Source organism: Petaurus breviceps, unplaced genomic scaffold, assembly GCF_028583685.1.
Source record: "Petaurus breviceps papuanus isolate PSGF00001 unplaced genomic scaffold, PetGlider_PUasm1.0 37, whole genome shotgun sequence".
In the NCBI taxonomy this organism is placed as follows: domain Eukaryota; kingdom Metazoa; phylum Chordata; class Mammalia; order Diprotodontia; family Petauridae; genus Petaurus; species Petaurus breviceps.
In genome coordinates, this window is record NW_027186296.1 from 51419257 (window position 1) to 51445000 (window position 25744).

Here is a 25744-nt window from a genome sequence, read left to right on the forward strand (position 1 = left end):
CTGGCCTAGCCCACCATTGTCAGTAGTTTCCAGGTAGCCTCCGGTGAATTTAGGAAGCCTTCATTCATTTACTGGAGCCTGTCCTCATTGACTCTTCCTGAAGACCCTCCCCAAACTCATTATTAAAGTCTGACCTCATTAACTCCTCCTGAAGACCCTCCCCAAACTCCTCCTCTAGACCACCCCTAGATTCCTCCCACAACCTTTCTGTATATAAGACCCCATCATGCCTCCCTGTGTGAGAGCACCATAGAATTTTCTAGGAGGAAGGCCAGAGAATGATTTAGCAGACTTACTCTGTGTCAGATGATTCTGGCCCACCTGCCCAATGCAAGCATCACAGATACTGAGGCTCCTTAAAAGTCTACCCAATATGGCTAATTTTTTAATAAACTTTGCTTTTCTTTGGCTGAGAGAAGACTTCAGTCGAATTCATTCGGCAGGACCCAGCATGTTGATATTCTGGCGTCTTGAGCACCTCTACCCCTATACCTCATCATTTTTATGGCTAACCTCACCATATGCATATATTATATAAACATAAACATCAGTCATATATCTCGTGACACTGAGATGCTCAATTTATATAACCCAGTTTCCCCATCTGAAAAAGTCAGCCCCTAGAAGTTCTAACTCCCCATCAAGTTCAGAGCATCCTGGAAGCAAAGGGCCATCAGTGGCTGGCTAGCGGCAGGCTTACCAAATATCAAGCCTTGCTCTTAGATACCACTGACCTAACCCTACTAGGTGTGCTGCACACAACCCAGCAACTCTCCTCCCAGACAGTGCCCACTCAGATGTCCTGATCCATGATTTCGAGGAGACCCTGGACTGTGTTTATGCCATTCAAGCTGATTTGAAAGATTTTCTTCTCCTGAACCCCAAAGCTGTCTGGTACACAGATTCTGGTACAAGCTTTATTGAACAAGGAGTCAGGAAAAGTAGATATTCAGTGGTCAGCCTCTACCAAACCACAGAGGCCAAACCCCTGACCCCTGCGACCTCTGCCCAGAAGGTGGCATTGATAGCACTCACCACAGCCCTAGAGCTAGGAGGAAAATAAATGAGTAAACATTTTCACTGACTCAAAAATATGCTTTCCACGTTCTACATGCCCACGGAACAATTTGGAAAGAAAGGGGATATCTGACAGCAAAAAATTCGCCTATTAAAGATGCACAGGAGATTTCACATCTCCTCCAAGATGTTCAAAAGCCCTCTGAGGTAGCTGTTATCTTTTGCAAAGGCCACCAGAAAGGGGAAAATGATTAGGCTATGGGAAATCACCTGGCAGACACTGCAGCAAAGAATGCTGCCCACCAGTTGACTGTACTGGCCCCTTTACTCCCACAGCTCCACAATTCCTTTACACCTTCTTACAGCCCTTGGGAACAGGTCCTTGCTAAGGAAAGGGGATATTCTCTTTCCTCCTCTGGGTGGTTTCAAACTCCCTCAGGACAACTTCTTATCCCAGAGGAAAGTCAATGAAAGCTTCTTTTTGCCTTACACCAGGCCACACACCTAGGGAAGAATGCCCTCCAGTCTCTGATAAAGCCCATTTTCACTGGCAGTAAGCTAGGAGAAACCATCAGACAAGCCTGTTAGGACTGCCCAACCTGTGCTCAGGTGAATCCCTAAGGGGTAGTCAAACCTCCTCCCCTTTTAAAACCTGTTCAGAAAAGGGGTACCTACCCAGGTGAAGACTAGATTTTACACCTATGCCCCCATGTAGGCGTTTCAAATTTCTTTTGTTTTTTGTTGACACCTTCACTAATTGGGTAGAAGCTTCCCCTTGCAGAACTGAAAAGGCTCAGGAGGTATCAAAGTTCCTATTAAAGGAAATCATACCTCATTTTGGCTTGTCTGGCTCCTTACAGAGCGACAATGGCCCAGCTTTTATTTCACAGATAACCCAGGCAGTGGCAAAGACACTTAAAATCAATTACCACCTCCACTCAGCCTGGAATCCAAAATCCTCTGGTAAAGTAGAGAAAATGAATCATACCCTTAAGTGGGTCCTTACTAAGCTATGCATAGAAACCCAAAAAGATTGGGTTAATAATATCCCCATCAGGCAGCTCAGAGTCCGAATCACACCTCGGGAAAATATCAAGCTTAGTCCCTTTGAACTCATGTATGGGAGGCCCTTCCTAACCTCTGACATCCTGGTGGACCCAGAACAGCATTTAATTACCCAATTTGCAACTCAGTTAGAAGCTGTCAGGAATGCTCTGACCCTCCCAAAACTCCTCCTCTAGACCACCCCTAGATTCCTCCCACAACCTTCTGTATATAAGACCCCATCTTGTCTCCAAGTGTGTGAGAGCGCCATAGAATGACCTAGCACAGACTTACTCTGTGTCCAAAACAAGCGAACTTTTAATAAACTTTACTTTTCTTTGGCTGAGAAGACTTGAGTCGAATTCATTCTGGAGGACCCAAAGTGTTGGTATTTTGGGGTCTCCAGAGCAACCCTAACCTGTTTTATGGGTAAACTCTTCAGTAGGACAGTGTGGTTGGGGGGCCCTAGCGATGGATTAGGGGTAGACAGGAGTTCCTAAAGTTGAACTCCAGGACAGAGCTCAGAAAGTAACAGTAAAAAGGATCTGAGGCTTGGGACATTATTTCCCACATAATAAGAAGCTGCTAAAAAAATAAAACAAAATAAAAAAGGAGAAAGAACCTAGCTACTATGGAGATAGAAAAGATCTGGGTTCAGATTCACAGGAAGATAGTGGAGCTAAGAAAGCCAATCCTTTTTCAATAAGAAATGTTAAATGATCACAAGCCCAAAAGAGTTCTTGGAAGAACTTTAAAAGGACTTTAAAAATCAAATATGAGAGATCAATGAAAAATTAGAAGAAAAAAAAGAGTAATCCAAGAAAATTATAACAAGAAAGTCATAGAGAACCAAAAACTTAAGAAAACAATTCCTTGAAAATTTGAATTGGGCAAGGAAAGGCTAATGTGCTATAAGACACCAAGAAATAACAAAACAAAATCAAAATGAAAAAATAGAAGAGAACATGAAACATCTCATCAGAAAAACAACTGATTTGGATATCAAGGAGAGACAACAGAATAATAGTCAGACTACCTGAAAGTTAAGATTAAAAAAAAGATCTTGATACAATATAAGAAATTATTAGGAAAATTCCCCGTAAGTTCTAAAACAAGAAGGAAAAGCAGAAATTTTAAAAAAAAAATGCACAGATCACCACTTAAAAAAGATACCAGAAGGAAAAACTATAGGATTATCATAGTCAAAGTTTCGAAGCTCCAAGGTTAAGGAAAAATATTGCAAGCAACAACAACAACAACAACGACAACAACAAGATTTAAATATTGTGGGGCTACAATCAGGATTATACAAGACCTAGCAGCCTGAAAGACCACAGGTCTTGAAACACTGTATTTCATAAAGCAAAAGAGTTGGAGTTACAACCAAGGGTAACTTATCTTGCAAAGTTAAGTAAAACCCTTAATGGAAAAAAATTGAAATTTAATGAACTGAAAGACTTTAAGGTATTTGTGACAAAGGAAAATTCAATGTATAAGATGCAGGAAAAATATAAGATAAACATTAAAGACCAATTATAAGGGACACAATAAAGACATGAAAATGTTATCAATACTCTTATGACTCATTATTTGGGTTGTTTGATAGACTTGAGCTATGCTGCATTTGATGGGATGATTCTAAAAAAAAATAAAACTACATAGAGAGAAATTAAATGGAGTAATCTCATACAAATGAGGCATGAAAGGAAGAACTGACACAGAAAAAGCAAGTGAGAGAGGGAGGACTGGTACTGCTGAACCTTACTCTCATAGGAAACAGGGAACAACATATACATCTACAAGGGTATAAAGTCTTATAAATTAAAAAAAAAATAGAAGGGTGAAGGGATAGGAATAGGGACGCCTTGTAGAAGGGTGTGTAGATTAAAAATTAGGATGTGGAGGGGATAAAAGAGAAATTCTTAGAAAGGTATATTAAGGTAAAGGGTGGGGAAAGAATTAGGGAGGGACTCAGGGGTGTGTAGATTAAGGAATAGGAAGAAGTAAATTAGAGGAATGAGGAGGCACAGAGCAAATAGGGTAAGAAGGATAATGAAGAAATATAGGATGGAGACAAATAGATAACAAGTAATTATAACTTAGAATGTGAATGAGATGAATTTACCCATAAAACAGATAGTAGGATGGATTAAAAATCTGAATTCAACAATATGTCATTTTAACACAGTTAAAAAAAGAGATATGCACAGAGATAAAATAAAGGGCTAGAGTAGAATTTATTGTGTAAAAAGAAAATGGGGTAGTAATCATGATCTCAAAGTTAAAACGAAAATAGATTTAATTAAAAGAGAAAAATAGGGAAACTACACTGTGTCACCAATATTATTCAACGATGTTGTTTTCAACCATCTAAAATAACTAGACAATATAAAATACTTGAGAATACACCAGCCAAAACAGACACTGGAACTACACGAACATAAACATAAAATATTCTTTATACAAATTAAGTCAGACTTAAATAACTTGAGAAATATTTATTGTTCATGGGTAGGTAAAGTCAATATAATAAAAAATGACAATTTTACCAAACCAGTCTATTTATTTAATGCCATCCCAATTAAATTACTAAAAAAAAAATTATTTTACTGAGTTTGAAAAAATAACAATAAAATTAAAAAGTACACAACAGGGCCGCGGCTAGGTGGCACAGTAAATAGAGCACCAGCCCTGGAATCAGGAGGACCTGAGTTCAAATCCGGCCTCACCACTCTGATACATTTACTAGCCCTGTGACTTTGGGCAAGTCACTTAACCCCAACTGCCCTCCAAAAAGCAAAAAAAAAAAAAGTACACAACAGAGAATAAAAGAAAACTCAGAAGGAAGCACAGAAAAGCTGGGCTTCTTTGAAAACAATGTATAAGATTTATTACATAGGTTTTTGTGGAATGGAAATTCATTGTTTTATAAAAATGAATTTTCTCTTATATTCTGCTGTGTACTTTGACATGTTCTTTTTTTTGCTTTTTTCATTTCGCATTTCAGTTTAAAATGACAATTGTTTTTTACATTTTGAATTTAAATAAAAGGTTCAGATCCTATATAAAAATAGAAGCACCAATCAAAACTACCCACCCCTTTCACAGTGGGCCCTCTGGAATTAACAGAATTTGGCATTCTTTTTCTTAAAGTGGACTTCAAATGAACTACCACTCAAAATAACAGACATTTATGGAGTTTTCCTTTTAAAACATATTATAACAGTTTACTGCTGTTTGTTCTACCGTACTTAGCCAAGAAAAATTCTTACCAGAACTGGTGTGTTGAATCTTTTGCATAAGCAAAACTCAGCAAAAAGGTAAGCAATTAGTATATTCAGTTGAGACCCTGCAGCAAGTTCTTGTGGGTTACTCTTTCTTATAATGCAACACCTTAAAAGAAGGGGGGAATTAAGAGTTAACATTTGTCTGTTCCTTTTTTTATAAGATAATCAACTTAACTTTCTTTTTTCCAAAATAAGGTCTGTTTAAAAGTAACATTAAGAACAAAAATTTGAGCCAATTGAATTATTAATAGTATGTATAACATTTAAAATTCTCACTCTTGGAAAAAATTACTATGTTTTGTACATGAGATCTAAAATGTTTCCTGAACTTTGTGGTTTAACATTATTTAAATGATAAATCAGTTGAATACAATTGTCTATTAGAATTCTGTCAGTGAAAGCTCTATATAAGTCCTTTCTTTTTCACAATCCACAGTTTAAGAACACTACCATTGACTTTTTAAGTTTTTAAAAACAAAATTTTAGAGCTCTATAATTTACATTACCACATTACTGTATCTAAATAAAGAACTTTTATATTAAAAATTTTTTTTATCTCAATATACACAAGTTTTAAAGTAGAGAGCTATAAAACAGTCAAGATTCCAACATAAAGTAGAAAAACTAAGTGAGGAAAATTCCTAAAACAGACAACTCTCTCTTATTCATAGTCATGGAAAGCAAGTTGGAACTATGCCCAAAAAGAGTTACCAAGCTATCTGTGACTTAACAATACCAATACTTTGGGGTCTATACCCCAAATAAATTGAATGGAAGAAAAGGATTCATATGTACAAAAATATTTGTAGTAGCACTTTTTTGTGCTGGTAAAGAACTGGAAATTGAGGGAGTATTCATTAATTAATAGAAGGAATGGCTGAAGTGGTTCTAGTATATGAACACTATAGAATACTATTTTGCTGTAAGAAATGAAGTAGACAGCTAGAGAAAAACTTGGAAGGACCTGTATGAAGCACTAATGTTGAATAAAATGAGAAAAACCAAGAAAACAAATAATATAGTAACAACAGTATTATAAAAACATTGTTTGAAATTTCTTTAAAGACTTAAGAAGTCTAATCAATACAATTATCAATCACAATTCCCTAGGACTCATCTTGAAACACCCACTTCCTGAAAGATGATGGACTCAGCAGACTGAGACATATATACATGCATGCATGCATACCTACATACACACATATTCATGGATAAAGTGGCAATCTGTTTCACTTAATTACATATATTTGTTTCAAGGATTTTTTCTTTTTCAATTATACAGGGAGTGGGACAGGGAGGTAAAAATCCAGATTTTAATTGGGTTAAAATTGTATCTTTTGGGGAGGGCAGAATCAAAATGGCAGAGAAAAGGCAGGAACTTACCTGAGCTCTCCCCCCCAAACCACTACAAATACCTTTTAATAATGATTCTAAACATATTCTAGAACAGAACCCACAAAGAGACACAGTGAAACAATTTTCCAGCCCAAGACATCTTAGAAGGTTGGCAGGAGAAAGCAGTGGTGGTTTCCAGATCTCTCAGCCCACAGATGATAAGGGGATTGAACAACATGTTAGAAGGAGATTTACAGAGGGTCCCTTTGCTGGCACCTTTGCAGGACTCTATTGAATTGTCTATATTTAGATATGGGTTACAGTCCTGGGTCTTATTTCCAGTGTGAGGAGAAACACTGGCACATTAGAGCTTGCCACCACAGTGGAGCAGAGACCCGACCCTGGTCATAGTTCCAGGGTTGAAAAAAAGTTGTTGTGGTCCTCACAAACCAGTGCACAGTACAGGAGAGTAGTAAACACACCTCTCTCTAAATCATACCACTTTGGGAAAGAAAAAAAATTACAGGTTCCCAGAATTACATCAGAAAACAGTTGCACAAAAAAAAAAAAAACCAAAACCTCAAGCTTGGGACGGTATACCCTCCACTTGGGAAGCAGAGTCCTACTTCAGCATAGACTTACAAGTCAAGAAATAGACTGGAAAAATGAGCAAATGAGAAAAAAAAAATTCTGACCATAGAAAGTTACTATGGTGGGGGCGGCCAGGTAGCACAGCGAGTAAGAGCACCGGCTCCAGTGTCGGGATGACCTGTGGATAGAATCCGGGCTCAGACACTTAGCACCCACCCAGAAACACCTGGTTGTGTAACCATGAACAAGTTACTTAACCCCAATTGCTTTAAAAAAAAAAAGAAAAGAAAAGAAAGTTACTATGGTGGCAAAGAAGACCAAAACACACATGCAGAAAAAGACAACAAAATCAAAGCTCCTACATCCAAAGTCTCCAAGAAAAATATGAATTGGTCCCAGGCCATGGAATAGCTCAAAGTATTTTAAAAACCAAGTAACGAAGGTAGAGGAAAAATTGGGAAGTGAAATGAAAGTGATGCAAGAAAATCATGAAAAGAGTCAACAGCTTGGTAAAGGAGGCACAAAAGAATACTGATGAAAATAATATCTTAAAAAACAGAATAGGCCAAACGGTAAAAGGGGCACAAAAATCCAAGGAAGAAAAGAATACTTTGTAAAGCAGAACTGGCCAAAAGGAAAAAGTTACACAAAAATTCACTAAAGAGAAGAACTCCTTAAAAAGTAGAATTGGCCAAATGTAAAGGAAGTGCACAAAAGTTCATGAAGAATATAATTCCTTAAAAATTAGAATTGGGTATGTGGAAACTAATGACTTTATGAGACATCATGAAACAACCAAAATCAAAAGAATGAAAAAAAAATAGAAGAAAATGTATAATATTTCATCACAAAAACAACTGACCTGGAAAATAGATCCAGGAGAGATAATTTAAGATTTACTGGATTAGCTGAAAGTCATGATCAAAAACAGAACTTAGATACCATCTTTCAAGAAATTATCAAGGAAAACTGTCCCGATATTCTAAAACCATAAAATAAAATAGAAAAATTAAAGAATTCACTGATCACCTCCTAAAAGAGATTTCAAAATGAAAATTCCCAGGAGTATTACAGTCAAATTCCAGACCTCCTAGATAAAGGAGAAAATACTGCAAGTAGCCAAAAAGAAATAATTCAAATACTGTGGAGCCAGAGTCAGGATAATACAAGATTTATCAGCTTCTACTTTAAAAGAGTAGAGGGTTTGGAAGATGATATTCCAGACACCAAAGGAGTTAGGATTAAAACCTAGAATCATCTACCAAACAAACTGAATATAAAAATGGACATTCAATGATATAGAGGACTTCCAAGCATTCCTGAGGAAAAGACCAGAGCTGAATAGAAAATGTGACTTTCAAATACAAGATGCTAAAGCAGCATAAAAAGGCAAACAGGAAAAAGAAATCAACAGGGATTTGATAAGGTTAAACTGTTTATATTCCTACATGGGGAAATCATATTTATAATTCTTAAAAACTTTCTCATTATAAGGGCAATTAGAAGGAGTTAATTAATAAACAGAAAGCAGAGGTATGAGTTGAATGTGATGGTAAGATTATCTAAAAAATAAAATTAAGGGATGAGAAAGGAAAATGCACTGGGAGAAGGGGAAAGAGAGAGGTAGAATAGAACAAATTATCTGACATAAAAGAGGCCTGAAAGAGATTTTACAGTGGAGGGGGAAATAAGGGAAAGGGGGAGGGGAGCACATGAATCTTACTTATTGGAATTGGCTCAAAGAGGGAATAATATACACACTCAGTTGGATGTATAAACCTTTCTTACCATTCAGGAAAGTAGGAAGGAAAGAGGAGAAGTGAAGGGGGGAGGGGGAGAACTGACAGAAGGAAGGGAAGTTTGGGAAAGTCAGAAAGGGAAAGACAGAAGCAAAACACTTTTGAGAATAGAACAGAGTAAAGGGGGTAGAGAGAGTAGGATAAACAGGAGGAAAATAGGATGGAGGGAAATATATAGTTCCTAATTATTACTGTGAAAAAAAATCTTACAGTGTGTTTGTCTGACAAAGACTCCATTTCTCAAACACAGAAAATGGAGTCAAATTTATAGAAGAGCCATTCCTCAACTGATAAATGGTCAAAAGATATGAACAGGCAGTTTTCAGACAAAGTAATCAAAACTATCTATAGTCATGAAAAAAATGCTCTAAAGTACTACTGATAAAGAGAAATGCAAATTAAAACAACTCTGAGCTACTACCTCACACTTGTCAGATTGGCTAATTTGACAGAAAAGAAAATTACAAAAGTTGGAGATGTGGAGAAATTAAAACACTAATGTTATTACGGGTAAAGTTGTATACTGATTCAACCATTTTGGAGGGCAACTGAGAACTATGCCCAAAGGGCTATAAAACCATGCATACTCTGACCAAGCAATACTAGGTCTATATCCCAAAGAGATAAAAAACAAAACAGAAAAGGACGTATGTGTAAAAAAAATATTTGTAGCAGCTCTTTTAGTGGTAGCAAAGAATTAGAAATTGAGGGGATGTCCATCAAATGAAGAATGACTGAACAAATATACGATTGTGACGGAATACTATTGTGCTTTAAGAAATGATGAATAAGATGCTCCCAGAAATGGAAAGACTTATATGAGCTGATACAAAGTAAAATGAGCAGAACCAGAACACTGTACACAGTAACAGCAATATTGTAATGATGATCTACTATGAATAAATTAGCTATTCTGAGCAATATAATGATCTCAGATAATTCTGTAGGACTTATGATAAAAGGTGCTGTCCATCTCCAGAGAAAGAACTGGTAGAGCCTGAATGTAGATTAATGATACTTTTTGGAAATGCATTTTGCAGGACTATACATGTATAACCTATGTCAAACTGCCTTCTCAATGACGGGAGTAGGGGAGAGAAGATGAGAATATGAAATTCAAAATTTGGGGAAAAAATGTTAAAAACTGTTTTTACATGTAATTGGAGAAAAAATATTAAATAAGAAAAGAAAATGTATCTTGTTCTGATCCCCCCAATCATCTTCTAGTCAGCATAGTGAGTTTTTAACTAGCTAGTATAAAGTAACAATAGCAATGGGATTGCAAAGGGCAACCTAGACTACAAACTGTCTGAAATAAAAAAAGGAGTATAATTTACATACAGTAACCAAAAATCATATCCTGAGACTATGTGCTAAATCAGAGGAAGCCATCTAAGCCATGATGTCAGGACCTTTTGGTTATATGATACGTAAACTTCAGATGCACTCCAGGCATCCACAGTAAGATCAAAAGAATACCAAATGTTGCTAATAACTTTGAGATGATATCGGTATGTTAACTAACCAATTGTTGCTATCCCCAAGGTGGCAGGGATAAGGTAAGTTCTGTCCCCCAAGAAAACCCTATAAAAATGAGATCCCCAAATTTCTGGCCCCCAAAGCATTCTTTCATCAGGTACATGCTGCCAAGTGATCCCAAGTCTAATCCAAGGTTATGGGAGTAATACCCTCTGCTTCCCCCTTTCCCCCATTCTCTTTCCCACCACTGCCACCCTTCCTCCATCCCCCCCCATTCCTATGTAGTCTGCCTCTGTACTCTACTCCTTTTTGCTACTCATCTCTACTTTCTGTGATGTTCACCCCAGAAGCCTTTTTGCCTTATCAAAGTGTGACTGAAACATTACTCCCCTGTGGCCATTGTGGTCTTTCCCAGCAAGTACTAGGTGTGCCTATCCCATTTCATAATTCCATAAATTAATTAGAAATTCATTAAGTGAAAATCATAGTAAAAAAAAAAAAAACCTCTCCATTACTCATACTAATAGAAAGAAGAACTGAGCCAGCACCAAACAAATTGTGCAAAATAATGCACTACTTTGTAATATGGTCAGAGACACAGGGATTACATATTAACCCTTACCTACATGTATAGTTCCCCAATTCCTAAAAGGACCCAAATAGGCAAGAATAATTCACTTATCATTAATATAGTTAGTCCTCATACCACTACACACTGAATTCCTGGCCAAATTTGTTGTGACAATTCTATTATATAATTTTTTTAAAGTTTTTTCTACTTGAGCCAGTGCTAAAATTGAGAGCTTTTCATTAGTTTTACTGTTAAATTTTAAAATAATCTACCAATAACAAGGCATATATGCTAGTTATATTGTAAATAAGCTTTAATACTGTAAGTCAAAAAGAAATTTCAGACTCCTTTTTGCAAAATTAATACTGGGTTTTAATCTTTCACTGCTGGGAGTGAGCTGATTTAATTTACTAAAAATATTTTAAGTTAAATTTAATTTTCAGTTAATTTCAAAGAGCAATGATACAAAAAGAAACTAATTTTCAGGGGCACTAAATCCTACTCAAATTGCACAACTTTTTAAGAAAATCAATTTGATGATCAACTTCTATGTCAGGATGAGTTCTCAAGTTTTATCATTTTGTATGGTGGAACATAAAAATAAAACAAACAATTGAAAGTCTATAGGTCTCCACTTATATATTCACAACTTAGCCCCATAAATGCTTTGTTATTTGTATGTTTAAACCCTCAATTTTATAAAGGAAACAAATTGCTGTATTTTTTTATAATTCAACTGGGATATTGTATACTTATCTACTAATCTCATGTCCTTTAAAAAACTAAATCACAATTAACAAGGTAGTGAGTGGTAGTATGATAAAATGGATGAACCAGACTCAAGAGCGTGGAAGATCTGGGTTCAGTTCCCACTTCCTACTGCAAGAGACAATGCTCTAAGACTATGAAGTGAAAACCAGTTGATATAGGGAGCTTCTTCAATGAAAGTTAACTAGAACAACAAATCACAGGTCAAGATCAAAAACAAAAAGCCCAAGTCAGTAAAGTAGTCAGCCATTAAAGGCCAATAATATTATATTACCAAACATCTCAATCCATGCAAAGGGATAATATTGTCATGTAGCAGTAAGCTGATGTAGATAAAATTCTTTATTTAATAAAAAATCAACCACATTCAAAGTACCTGAGAAGTCAAACAACCACCACCCCACATCTCTTAAGAGTATTCTATCAGGGGCATCTAGGTGGCGAAGTGAGTAAGAGAGCCGGCCCCAGAGTTGGGAGGACCCAGGATCGGTTCCGGCACCCACACAAAAAAAAAACTGGCTGTGTAACTTTGGGCGAGTTCCTTAACCCCAACTGCTTTAAAAAAATTAATTTTTTTTTAAAAAAGAGTATTCTATCAGATAGTATGTACAAGTTTCTTTGACATTTTTGAGCTTCTCATCTTCTATCTGTAGCAGGGAAGCAAGATAACTGAAGCTGAAAAACATGGGCTATATATGCTATACAAAACATGCTCATTGTTGAAATTTTAAAATAAATGTTGAAAATATATCAAGAGCCCTTTTTTAAGGTGGTTAAGCACTTACGAGATGTGAGACAGACCAAACTTATTGAGCCCTGGGGATACAAATACAAGCAAACTTACACTTTACTAAGAGGAGGAGGATATCACTAAAAGGAAAATGGGGGTAGGGGGAGGGAGGAAGAGAGGGAGAGGAGGAGAGAATGGCATGGGAATGCATGCCTGAATAAACAACCATGAAAGCAGCATGGTTTGGAAATGGCTGAGAAATGAGGTGGAGGCCTGGTTCTGGGCTTAAAGATTCAGTTATATAAGGTGACAATCACCTATCAGAGCCCAAGGTGCTTCCAAGGCAGAGTCCAAGTCCAAGGTTTCAAACGGAGCAAAATGAAGACAATGGTCAGAGTACATGCAGAATGGTTTGGAAATAGGGATTAGGAAGTGACAGTAACTCACTTTTTTGTTTGTATTTATGTTAACAATATGATATAGTCAAAGAGCTGGAAATGGACCTTACAGGCCTTGAAGCCGAAGCTTCTCATTTTAAAGATAAGGAAACTGAAAGCTCAGATAGGGAAGTGACTTGCTCAAAATCATACATCTTTTAAACATCTAAGGAGAGACATTATATATTTGGAAAAAAAATTTTGTGATGAAAATATTTTATCATCACTTATTCAATGTTCAATGTAACGCTGAAGAAAGGTCAGTGTCATTAATGTAAATTTATTTTTAACAATATTTTCTTCTAATCCTAGAAAGTCACTAACACCAAATTTCAATTTTCCATGGTTAATAATGTGTATCAGGAACTTCACAGTGTTCTACAGATCACAAATTTAGCCAAGTTACAAAAACTTCTCCCAAATTGTATTATAAAAATTTCAAGCACACAAAATAGTTGACAGATATGAGTACTACATTCAAGTCTCCTATATACCCTCCATTCAAAGAACTTATGAGTAATGAGAAGCAGTCGTATAGTGGATAGAGAGCTGGCCTCAGGAGTCAGGAAGACCTGAGTTCAAATTCCATCTTGAAAGCATGCTGGTTATATAATCCCAGGTGGGTTATTAGGTTATTTAACTTCTCAGTAATCCGAGCAACTCTCTAAGAAGAAAAGTTACTGAGCAGGTGGCACATTGATAGAGGGGGATTTCTTTAATGGGAACTTCTACATTAAACACAGGTCTGATCCAAAAGCAGGCATAAGAGACCTGGAAAATCCAAAAAGTAAATTAGTTCCAGAAGAGTATTGTAATGCCATGCATAGAAGCTTTCCAGAAGAATGCTACTGAGAATAGCTTTTAAGGTTCTAATTACACAGTACAGTGAACACTCTATTTATTTCATAACAAATCAAAGTAAAATATCCACAGAAAATCAAGGTACAGCATTCACAATATTACAGCTTATATTCACAACAGTTTATCATTAAAATGGCCACATAGTTTTCACCAGTGGTCACAATATTTAGAACAAAGAACAATCATCTCAAAGTACAATGGTCAAAGTCTTCCCCTCACGGGGAACTATTAAGTTAACTCAGTCAGTATCACAATATATTCTCAAAGTACAAGAATCACAGTCTTCCACTCATGGGGCAAAGTCTTCCACTCACAGGGAACACTTAAGTTAACTCAATCAGTCACTTATTCAGCAATCAATTACTAAGTATCATACACAAACCCTCCACCCCTAGGTCACTAGTAAACTACAACTTCATCATTACTCAGTACCCATGGAGAGGTCTTTTCATCTTGACTTGGGGGCAGTTCTCAGATTACCTGGATCCCCTTCCATGGTCCCAGATTCTACCTGGATTCACCAGACTGTCAGCTGGGTTCAATGGCAGACAGCTCCCAGTTCCTCATCCAGCTCTCTGGATAGGTCCTGCTCCACAGTGAAGTTCACAGGGTCCAGTTCATCTCAGATCCTTCACAATTTCTGCTCCCTGGAATTCAAGGCTGAACCAAGCCACACACAGACAAAGTCTCAGCATCCTGGTCATGCTTCCTCAGTCTTCTGCTTCCTCAGTCACCTGGGTTCCTGGGTTCCTGGGCCCCTGAGCTCCTGGCTTCTGGGCTCCTCTGTCATCTAGGTTCCTGGGCTCCTGGCTCCTGTTCAGAAGAAGCTCCACCACCACAAGTTCTCAGGAATTCTGGCTCAGTTCTCGATTCTCTCTTCTGTAGCTGCTCTGCTACCAGATGCTGGTCTCAAGAAATTCTGACTGTGCCTCTCTGGGACTTTTCTTATATACACAGCATTAGCTACTTCCTGTTTCAGCCAACCCCTTCCTGTTACATCAGCAACAGGAGACAGGAGTTCATACCTTCTGTTTCCCCAACACAGGCTTGATCAATTACTAAGTACTAAGTACCTGCTACCTTTGCCAACACAAAGGGATCTTCAAATTCAAATTACATTACCACTACAAGTAGCCAACATTCTTGCTTACTACCTTTCACATATGGTTACAAAAATATAACTTCTTATTCCATCCCATTCTGCAGAAGAAAAATCAGAAAATGCTCACCAGTGACCAATTTTCCCTAATTTCAAGTAAGCCTGACTGCCAGTCATCACCATTTAGTCATTTTTCAGCTGTGTCCAACTCTGTGACCCCATTTGGGGTTTTCCTGGCAGAGATACTGGAGTGGTTTGCAATCTCCTTTAACTTTAGCTCCAACTTATGACTCAACCAGAGTCACTTAGCATATCCCTTCCCACCCCCCCCCTTCCTACCTTCTTTGAAATTCACTAATGAGAATAGCAGGCCCACTCTCTTGAACTTTTGGTCATTAGTAGAACCTCCCTAGACAGAACTAAAATTTAATGTAACAATAAATAATGAGGAATTTATAGGAGATCCAAGCATGTGACATACAAATAAGAAAAAATGATGTTGAAAGAAAAACACATAAAATGACTACAATAATCAATGCAGGGGGCTGTGGGAAAAGGTATTATTTGTTCCATGAGTTTCTTGTGGAGTCATAATTCATCTAAGAAAGGCTTTTCCACTGGCATGTATTATTCTGATCAGGAAACTACTTTAGATGATGTCAAACCTTTAAAAATTCCATAGAATTACTGCATGTCAGAGCTTTCAAGGAACTGTAAAGATCTATTCCAAACCCTTCATTTTACAGATAAGCAAAGCAAGCCCCAAAAAGAAGTGACTTCTGTAAAATGTCAAATGTGAGACTAAAACCCAGGTCTTCTAACTTCCAGACCAATTCTCTCTGTATTATATACTATGTTCCCTTTCACCACAATGGATTAAAATGCACTTTATACAGGATTTCTCTTAAGACAACAGAGAAGACTAAAAGAAGTACAGGATTTGGAGAATAGGACTTAAATTCAAATCTCACCTACTTATCAATATAATCTTGAGAAAATCACGTTATGTCAGAAGCAGAGGGGCTCTTATCTGCCACAACAAACATATTATATCTTTAATCAATTCAAATATTTAATAGATACCTACTGTGTGCAGGAAACAGTTCTAGGTGCTATCAATCAATAAACTTATTAAGGACTTCCTATGTGTTGTTACATACTGTACTAAGAGCTGGGAATACAAAAAGAGGCAAAAGACAATTCCTGCATTCAAAAAAGCTCACAATCTAATGGATCTAGAAAAGCACTAGGCATATAAAGGCAAAATATGACAATAATTTGACACCTGCATTTAAAAAATAAATTTACTCCCCAAAGTGAAATTGAGTGCTAATTTTTTTAAAAGGCTCTCTAAAATAATGATTCTAATTCAATCACTCATTAAATGCCTGCTTTGTATAAGACATAAAAGGCACTGGAGATGGAAAAATAAGACATGACACCAACGTTCAAGGTATTAAAAGATTCCAATACAGAAAAGAGAGAAAAGCTATATACACTAATAAATACAACTAACATTAGAATTATAAGTAGCAAATGTTATATGAGATTAACTAAAATAGGTATTACTCCTAACTTGAGGATAAGTGAGCACTAAATAAGGAAAAGAGATGGTGACATTAAGCTAGGACTCCATAAATATGATCTTGTAGAGATCTGAAAGACCTTCCATGCATAGGGAACAGACTAAACACAGGGGAGTTCAAATAACCCTTCATCTCTCTGCCTCCATCACACAGTGACTTCTCTTCCTTTGAGGTTCATGCTAGTCATATCTAGCCACCCAAACAAAAGAACAATGGCAGGGAAAGAATATAGATTGGATTAACTGTACATAAAGGAAACCCTATGCTAGAAGCAATGCAAATATGAAGACACTGAGGGCTTGACTAATATGATCTCTTAAAGTGGGATAAAATAGCAGAGAAGTGAAATTTTAAAAAAACCTGGTATCAATACTGAAAATAGAACTAAGAGAACATCAACAATTACAGTCTCTATGCCTACTCTTTTAGCTATAAAAATGTTTTGATGAGAACAGTCTCCTGAGAGAAAATATTTGTTGCCACAAGGATGGTTTTAAAAGTTACATTTTACAGGAAGCAATATCAAACAATCAACTGAAAGATAAAGAGTATATAAGTCCCTCCTGATTACTTGAGTACAAAAAAGCCATGAGGAGCTCCAGGAGCTCTTGGATGCTTTGCTAGCAGACTACTATGGGTAACTCATAAGAGGATCACTCAGCTGACTCACTTCATGGTGTCCTTAATGTACGTACTTGTTGAATATCCTTCTCCTACTATGGCTAAGTAAAACTCCCTTTGTTAATTGTCAAAAGACTGTTAAGCATCTCATTTCATTCTAATGTCTAACATAAACTACCAGGAAATTGGCCATTATCAATCCCAAACTATATTCATTAATCTCATATCTGCACTTCCCTTTTACTAAACACTCTCTACCAGATCAAAATTAATGAAATTAATGATCCTATGGTCATAATTCAATACAAACTAAAGCTAATGGGAATATAGATCTTCTAGTATTTCTCCTTCAGCACTTAAAATTTCTGAAAAGTATTTCAGAATAAAATCAATTGACAAGGACTTATTAAGAGCCTTAATAATGTGCCAAACACTGTGTTAAATTATGAGAATACAAAGAAACGTGAGGGAGCCTCGACTTCAAAAGCTTACACTACATTGGAGAAGACCTATATATGTGACAGCTAGATATAGATACATATAGATACATACACACACACACACACACACACACACACACACACAAGCTATGGAGAGAGGGGCACTGACACATGCATCTGGATCAGAAAAGGCATATTGTAAAAAGTGCTCAAATTACCTGGCTCAAATAAAATACATTCTTTGATTCTGAAAACTTGCAAATGTAACTGCTGAATCAACTGTCAATGACATCTGAAAAATCATGGAAAATAGGAGAGTATGATGGGACCAATATCTATCAGGGTTCCCTTTTTCCCCTGCAACAGGGATATTAGTTTTCTCTAAAAGGCAGCAAAGTTCTCCTCATGATTCATTCCTGACTCCCCTGAAGTGGCTTCCTGATGAACTTAAGTGCATGACGAATCCAATGCACCTAAAACAGACACCCCTCTCCTTCCCCATCTGGTGGATCCCTGAAGACTACACAAGTAACCCTACTCTGCACTGATTACCAGACAGATGCAAGGCAGCTACATATTTTAGAAGCCAAGTGCCACTGTATCCTTGTTACATATTCTTACTCAGTCAGGGCAAAGTAAACCTTTTAACTGTTCATAAGATACGACTTAAGAGTGTGTAGTTACATCCCAAAATCGAACCTAAACTAAAAAGATAGTGGTATTAGTCCCTCCTCTAACAAAGAGATGCTAAAAGATTGGAGTAGGACAAATACCTCAATTCTCAAAAAAATGAAAGAGTCTGCAAACTACAGGCTACTGAGCTTAACTTCTATTCTCGGGGAAAATTTAGAATGAATCATTAGACAACTGGTGCACATTTTTAAATTTAAATAATGATTATGAAAAGCCAGCACATCCCTCAATAATAGGTCTTGCTAGGCTAACCTCATTCTCTTTTTTGATAGGAGTACTAAATTACTAGGTGAGAGGAATGCTATGCATATAGATTAACCATATTCTAGCCAAAGTTTCTTTTGCCCCCCTAAAATTAATTCATAGTATCCTGGTGATATGTTGGAGGAATGTCTACTAGACAAAAATATAGGCAGATTCAAAACTGGCTTGATGGCAAGACTTAAAGAGCAGTTGTTAATGCTTATGTTGACATAACAAGCAACCTGCAGGGAAATACCCTAATTTCAGCCACCTCCGTGGTCTCAAATGGAGGTGTCAGACTCACAGAATCTGGCAAATAAAACAAGTAAACAAAAACACAAAAATAACAAGGATAATGTTAATTTGTGGTTTTCTAAATCGATAATCCTTTTTATTTGAGTTTGATACTACTGGCCTAAAGAAGTCTAATGAGATAATAATCCAATAAACTAACAGCAGAGAAGTTACTAATGCAATCAATCCTCACCATCCCCTCTGCCATCAGCCACCAGGCTCTGACAAAGGCTATACAAGCTCATCTATGGGCCTGTAAACAGAACTCAATTCTGTCTCCACTACTTTCTCTCTTCTGGTAGAGTCTAAAACTAGAAGACCACTCTGACTAGAACTGCAATGTGGCAGTACACTATAGTGGAACAGTGCTCAGTGAGAGAAGTAAGGAAAAGAGGGGAATCGGGGCAGAATGCCAGCTTCTGTGTGTGGTTCCACCAGTCCTGAAAAAAAAAAAAAAGACTGGAGTCCAAGCGTGGCCAGTTTTGATCTCCCAGAAATCACTTGATACAAAGATCAGAGTTGTAAAATATGAATTCCCCAGCATGAGAAGAAGCTGAGATAGCTTTGAGTTCTAGACAGCAGAAAACTACCATCAAGAGAGGAGTAAAAAAAATATGGGAAAAGACTATAATTATTAAAAATTTCAGAAGAAAACTAAAAGATCTTGAGAACAAGAATATAAACCAATGATGGAATATGGCTTCCAAATCACCTAAACAAATCCAGCCATCTACGAATAACTATTGCAAGACAAAGGAAAATGAAATAAACAATTGTTAAGGCAGAGAACCCTCCAGATTCCAAAGAGAGCGTGGAACCACAAAAGGATGTTCCCAAATGGCTTAAAATAAGAATTGTGAAAACAGAATGCATTGCTTATAACTGGCAGAATAGAAAAACTTGGGGCAGCTAGGTGAAGGAGTGAATAGAGCACCGGCCTTGGAGTCAGGAGGACCTGAGTTCAAATCCGACCTCAGACAACATTTATTTAACTATGTGACCTTGGGCAAGTCACTTAACCCCAACTGCCTTGCCTTTCCCCCTCCAAAAAGACCAAAACAATAATATTAGAAAAACTTGAAACTTCACCACAGAAACAATTCAGAGAACTGACTACGAATGCAAATACAAAGAAGTAAAAAACAAACTGAAAAAAGAGAGAGAAGAAAAGAAGTAATATTTTTTTTAAAAATATGATCTCCAGAGAACTAAAACATATTGATGAGAGGATACACAATTTAAGGATTATAGATCTCCCAGAACCCAAGTCAAAAAACCTGAACACCATAACAAAAGAAATGTAAGAAAACTTCCCAGAACTTCTAAACAAAGAAAACAAAGTACCAATCAAAAGAATTTAGAGTACCTGGGGAGGGAGGAGTAGAAAGTGAGGGAAAGACTCATGCTACAAACTCCAAGAATACACAGTGGTTAAATTTCACAATTCCAATGACAAATAACAAATTCTTCAAGAGAAAAAAAGAAAGATAATTAAATATGAAGGAATGGAAATTTGGCCACAGAAGACTATTTTGTACCCAAGAGAAACTCCATGAGAGACTGGAATAATGTGTTTGGATAAGCACAAAAGCCAAGATACAAGCCAAGGTGACATCCACTGAAAAACTAAACCTAATCATCAATGAAAAGAGATATTCAATAAAAAGAGATACTCTGAAGCATTCCAACAAAGAAAACCATGCCTGAGCATATTATCTGCTTTGCAAACACCTCAGACAACAGAAATACAAGAAAACTAAACAACCAAGGAAGGGTGAATAATGAAATAACTTACCCCAGGAAAAAGGTAAAATCACAACCCAAAAGAGAAAGGTACCTGTGAGTTTAACAACAATAAATAACAAGACAGACCACTACAGATTTCTTTTTTAAAGTACATAAGGAGACAAGGCTAAAAATAGAAATGAAACAAGTGATGGCAGAAGAACAGTCCTGAAACATCATGCACTAAACCTCATAACTCCCTACCTATAGGGACTAAAGTGCAGAATGTAAGCGTATATAAAGGAGGTGTTGGGAAGAAGATAGAGAGGAATAGGATGTATGCCCTAATTAAGACAAAGGTTAACAAGGAAGGGAAAATAGTCTCACAGGGGAAAAAGAACTATTTGATTGACTGACCTGTTCAACACCAATGGAACTTTTATAAAAATTAACCATGTATTTGGACAATAAGACATTACAAATAAGCAGAACAAGGATAAGTGTAGTCTTATATTTCAGTACAAAAAAAATCAACCTGACAAATACCAGATAAAGAAGATATGATTAAAAGTCAGCTGTTTTTTAAAAAGTCTAGGAATAACTGAAAGATCAATTTGGGTCTGATGAGTAATGACTGATACTGAACCTGCAATGGGGCAGTGGGGAGAGGAGTGGAGAGGGGAAGCTAATGTAATCTTGAATTTCACTGCAAGTCATAATTTCCAAGAATAAGGAGGTGGCAGTTCCACTGTACTATGCTCCCACCAGAACCAATCTCAAATAATGTGTTTCGCTCGGGGCATCACAGTTTAAGAAGGACAATGGTAACCTAGAGAATGATCAGAGGAGGGCAATCAGGATGGTAAAGAACAGTAAGTCCACATCATGAAAATTAGTTAAAGGAACAAGGGATGCTTAAGCTAAAGAAAAAAAAGAATATTTGGGGGGGAGGGAGGGAGTGACAGCTGTCTTCCAGATTTTGAAAGGCTGCCACATGGAAGAGTCGTTTAAAATGTTCTGTTTGTGCAAATATGGTGTATTTTTTTTAAAAGAAGAAACTGTCAGCCTCTAAGAAATGGCAAAAATTAGGGAGATGCTCCGATACTTAGCACCACACCCAGAAATAACTGGCCGTGTAACCTTGAGCAAGTTACTTAACCCCAATTGCTTAAAAAGAAAAAATTAGGGAGATGGAGCCAAAGTGGCAGAGTATAGGTGGGGACTCACCTAAGTGATCCCCCAAACTCCTCAAATAGCTTTTAAAATAACTATAAACAAATTCTAGAGCAGCAGAACTCACAAAAAGATGGAGTGAAACAAATTCCCAGCCCAAAAAAACTTTGAAAGTCAGCAGGAAAGGTCTGTTGCACCATGGTGAGAGCAGGCCATGCCAGCACAGCCCCAGCCCCAGGTCTCCAGAGTGACTGCATCAGTAGCAGCTGCTTCCTGAGCTCTCAAAGTACAGATAGTAAGGGGTCGAACAACTGGACAGGAGATTAAAGGGGTCTTTTTGCTAGCATTGTGGAGAACTCTGTTGCTTTGCCCATACTCAGATATGGGTCACAGTCCTGGGTGGCAGTCCCAGGGTAACGGGGAGCACTAGCATAGCAGAGCTTGTGGCCGCAATAGAAGAAGGACCCTCCTCACAGTTACAGAGCAGAAAAAATGCTTGTGGTCATCACTCACAGACTCAGAATACAAGCTAAGAAAGTAATAAATGTCTCTCCTTAGATCATACCACCTTGGAAGAACTGAAAACTTACAGGTCCCTAGAAGTATCTCTGAAAAACTGCACACAAAAAAAAAAAACCCTCAAGCTTAGAACAGTGCACCCTCTACCCTGGAAGTAGAGCCCAACTTTAACAAAGAGTTAAAAGTCAAGTAATGGGCTGGGAAAATGAGCAAAGAGTGGCAAAAAAAAAAAAAATTGGACTACAGAAAGTTACTATGGTGACAAGGAAGCTCAAAACACGCTCAGAAGAAGACAACAAAGGCAAAGCTCCTACACTCAAAGCCTCCAAGAAAAATATGAATTGGTCTCAGGCCATGGAAGAGCTCAAAAAGAATTCAGAAAATCAAGTAAGAGAGGTAGAAGAAAAATTGGGAAGAAAAATGAGAATGATGAAAGAAAATAATGAAAAACAAGTCAACAACTTGGTAAAGGAGACACAAAAAAATACTGAATAAAATAAAACTTTAAAAAAAGATTAGGTCAGAGGGGCAGCCAGGTGGCTCAGCGAGTAAGAGCACCGGCCCCAGTGTCGGAATGACCTGGGGATTGAATCCAGGCTCAGATACTTAGCTCCACACCCAGAAATAACTGGCCGTGTAACCTTGAGCAAGTTACTTAACCCTGATTGCTTTAAAAAAAAAAAAAATTTTTTTTTTAAAGATTAGGTCAAATGGTAAAAGAAGCCAATGAGGAGAACACTGCCTTAAAAGAAATGGCAAGGGGCAGCTAGATGGCACAGTGAATAGAGCACTGGCCCTGGAGTCAGGAGGACCTGAGTTCCAATCCGGCCCCAGACACTTAACACAAAAACTAGCCATGTGACCTTGGGCAAGTCACTTAACCCCAATTGCCCTATCTTCCCCCCTCCAAAAAAAAAAAAGAAAAAAATTGGGGGCGGCCAGGTAGCACAGCGAGTAAGAGCGCCAGCTCCAGTGTTGGGATAACCTGGAGATCGAATCCCGGGCTCAGACACTTAGCACCCACCCAGAAACACCTGGCCGTGTAACCTTGAGCAAGTTACTTAACCCCAATTGCTTAGGGGCGGCCAGGTGGCTCAGTAAGAGGTGAGCAAGAGCACCGGCTCCAGTGTCGGGATGACCTGGATCAAATCTGGGCTCAGATACTCAGCACCACACCCAGAAATAACTGGCTGTGTAACCTTGAGCAAGTTACTTAACCCCGATTGCTTTAAAAAAAAAAAAAAGAAGAAATGGCAAAAATTAAATTGAGGAAGACCCTTAAGAAATATTCAAGTTATACAGGTGTAGTGGCCAATATCTAAAATCCCAACCACCAAGTAGGCTGAGGCTTCATCATAATCTCTTGAAATTTTAGTTTTCAGCTGCAGTAGTGCTAAGGTGATCTGGGTGTCCAAAGTTTGGTATTAATGGGGGGGGGGGGCGCCACACCAAGTTGCTTAAGGAAAAGATAACTTATTTATGCTTATATGCCTAAATCAACTGATAATACAGATCATAATCACATGCAGATTCGATACTCAAGGCCTTATGTGCATGACCAGACAGATGCTCAAAGGGCTATTTGCATGACTTATTTGCTGAACTGTATTCTTTGTCACTTGGAAGAGATTCACTTTCTTAGTTAGCTCTTCTTGAGTTGGATTTGATCTTTTGTTCTTATTGAAAAAATTCAATGTATTATGCAGAGGTGTGCTCTTAAATATCCTCAAGTAGTTTCACTCCTTTGCCACTCCCCACCATCTCCTACTCTACCCTTAAGAGAAGCCTGACTGAATCCTATAGTTGATTGCATGCCAACATGGGGGTGGGGGGTTGGGAGAGTGAGGAGAGGGAGGGGGAGAAAATCTGATACTCAAGGGATTGTGGAACTGAATCTTGTAAACTAAAAGTAAACAAATAAATTAATTTTAAAAAAATACACACCAAAAAAAGAAAAAGAGAGAGAAGCCTGCCCCCGTTTTAGAAATCTCAACTCTAACATCCTGTTTCTTAAGAAGAAAAATGACGCAAATTTGAGTGGGGAAAGAAAAAAAAAAGATAAAGAAGGGTATAGGATAAAATGAAGGGTTAAGTGGGTAGAACACAGTTGTATAGTCTTTTAAAATAGGGCACAATGCTTGAATTTAAAATGAAATAACAAAAAAAAAAACCCTTTAGTTGACAACTAAACACACGGATAACAGCATAATTTAGGCTCCCAGTGAGAAAGAAGTTTAAGGTTTACCCAACAGAGACTATACTTTCCCATCCCATCAAGCACTCAATTTCTGGAGAAAACCAACAAGAAATAATGAACAAAAGCTAATGAAAAAAGAAATCCTACCCCCAAAAAAGAGATTAGAGAGAAAATTATCATTTAAGAAGCATATGTGCCAAGCTACCTATTTAAGTCCCATTTCTCTGCCAGAAAATAAAGTCTAAAAAACCTTATGTAGCCAACTGATCTATCCCAAGCAAGGGTTGCCACACAGGAAAAAAACAGCTCTTCACACTGCTGCTACTTGATCTCCAATAGTTGAAGGTAAACATGGTAGAACTATGAAGGAGACAGTGTTGTTCTAAGCTTCTTCCAACTTTTTAGACACCTAGAATGTACCTGCTGTCTTCCCCAATTTCCTAACAAGAAAAAAACTTACACCAATCAATTACATTTCCTGGTTATACTTCAGGGAAGTAGTTTGGAAGACTTAATAAGTCACTCATATTAAAGCCTACTTTAGGTCATCCAGTAATGGATAAACATGGTTTTTACAGATGTAAAGGAAATTACAAAGGATGGCCCCTCTATCCCAGGTACTCACTGCTCTACCAGGCAGAATGACATAGCCTGCCCTAGGTATGGCTTCTGGACACATTTCAAATTGCTGCTGAAAAAGTAAAGGATCACAAGCTGCTTTCAGTAACAATATACAGCCCCCATCCTAATTTAAATTTGGCTGGCTACCTTTACTCTTTTCCACCTATCTTTTACCATTCTAAAAATATGTCCAGCTTCCTCCTACCATAATATTTCTCCTTCCATAGCCAAGAGGCTATAAAATAAAAGGGAGACAAAATCCAGTCTTCCCCTATTCTTATGGCACAGTCTCCACCCTGGATCTCTGGCACTTCAAACTGCTAACAAAACTCTTCACACAAGTCATAAATCCTAGGGTCCAGAGTGACTTTACTCCCTAGCATAAGAGAGCAGAGTCAGAGCAATTGCCGAAGAATCAATCTGAACACAGGGGACTCAATCATGAGAGAGTACAATGGGACTCAGCTCTGGTCTACAGGAGTAAGACTAAAGTGAAGCCCAGCTGTTTGGCAGTTAGATTCAGGATTTTGTGCCAATAGAGGAAATGAGCCTATGTATTACCATGTTCAGTATCCAGGACTTTCATAATATGTGAGAGTGAAATATGTGCATAG

At 37.5% G+C, this 25744-nt stretch overlaps 1 protein-coding gene across 16 annotated transcripts in view; it reads right to left on the reverse strand.

The window, feature by feature from the left end:
- The window catches only part of MEF2A (myocyte enhancer factor 2A), a 259713-nt gene that overhangs the window by 200599 nt on the left and 33370 nt on the right, over positions 1-25744 (reverse strand). For 12 of the 16 annotated variants that reach the window (XM_069098474.1, XM_069098475.1, XM_069098476.1 and 9 more), the window contains exon 2: positions 5334-5454. The exons of the other annotated variants lie outside the window; for them this stretch is intronic. In XM_069098474.1, coding sequence (XP_068954575.1) covers positions 5334-5454 — 121 coding nt within the window. The remainder of the gene's footprint in view (positions 1-5333; positions 5455-25744) is intronic. 16 annotated transcript variants of the gene reach the window in all.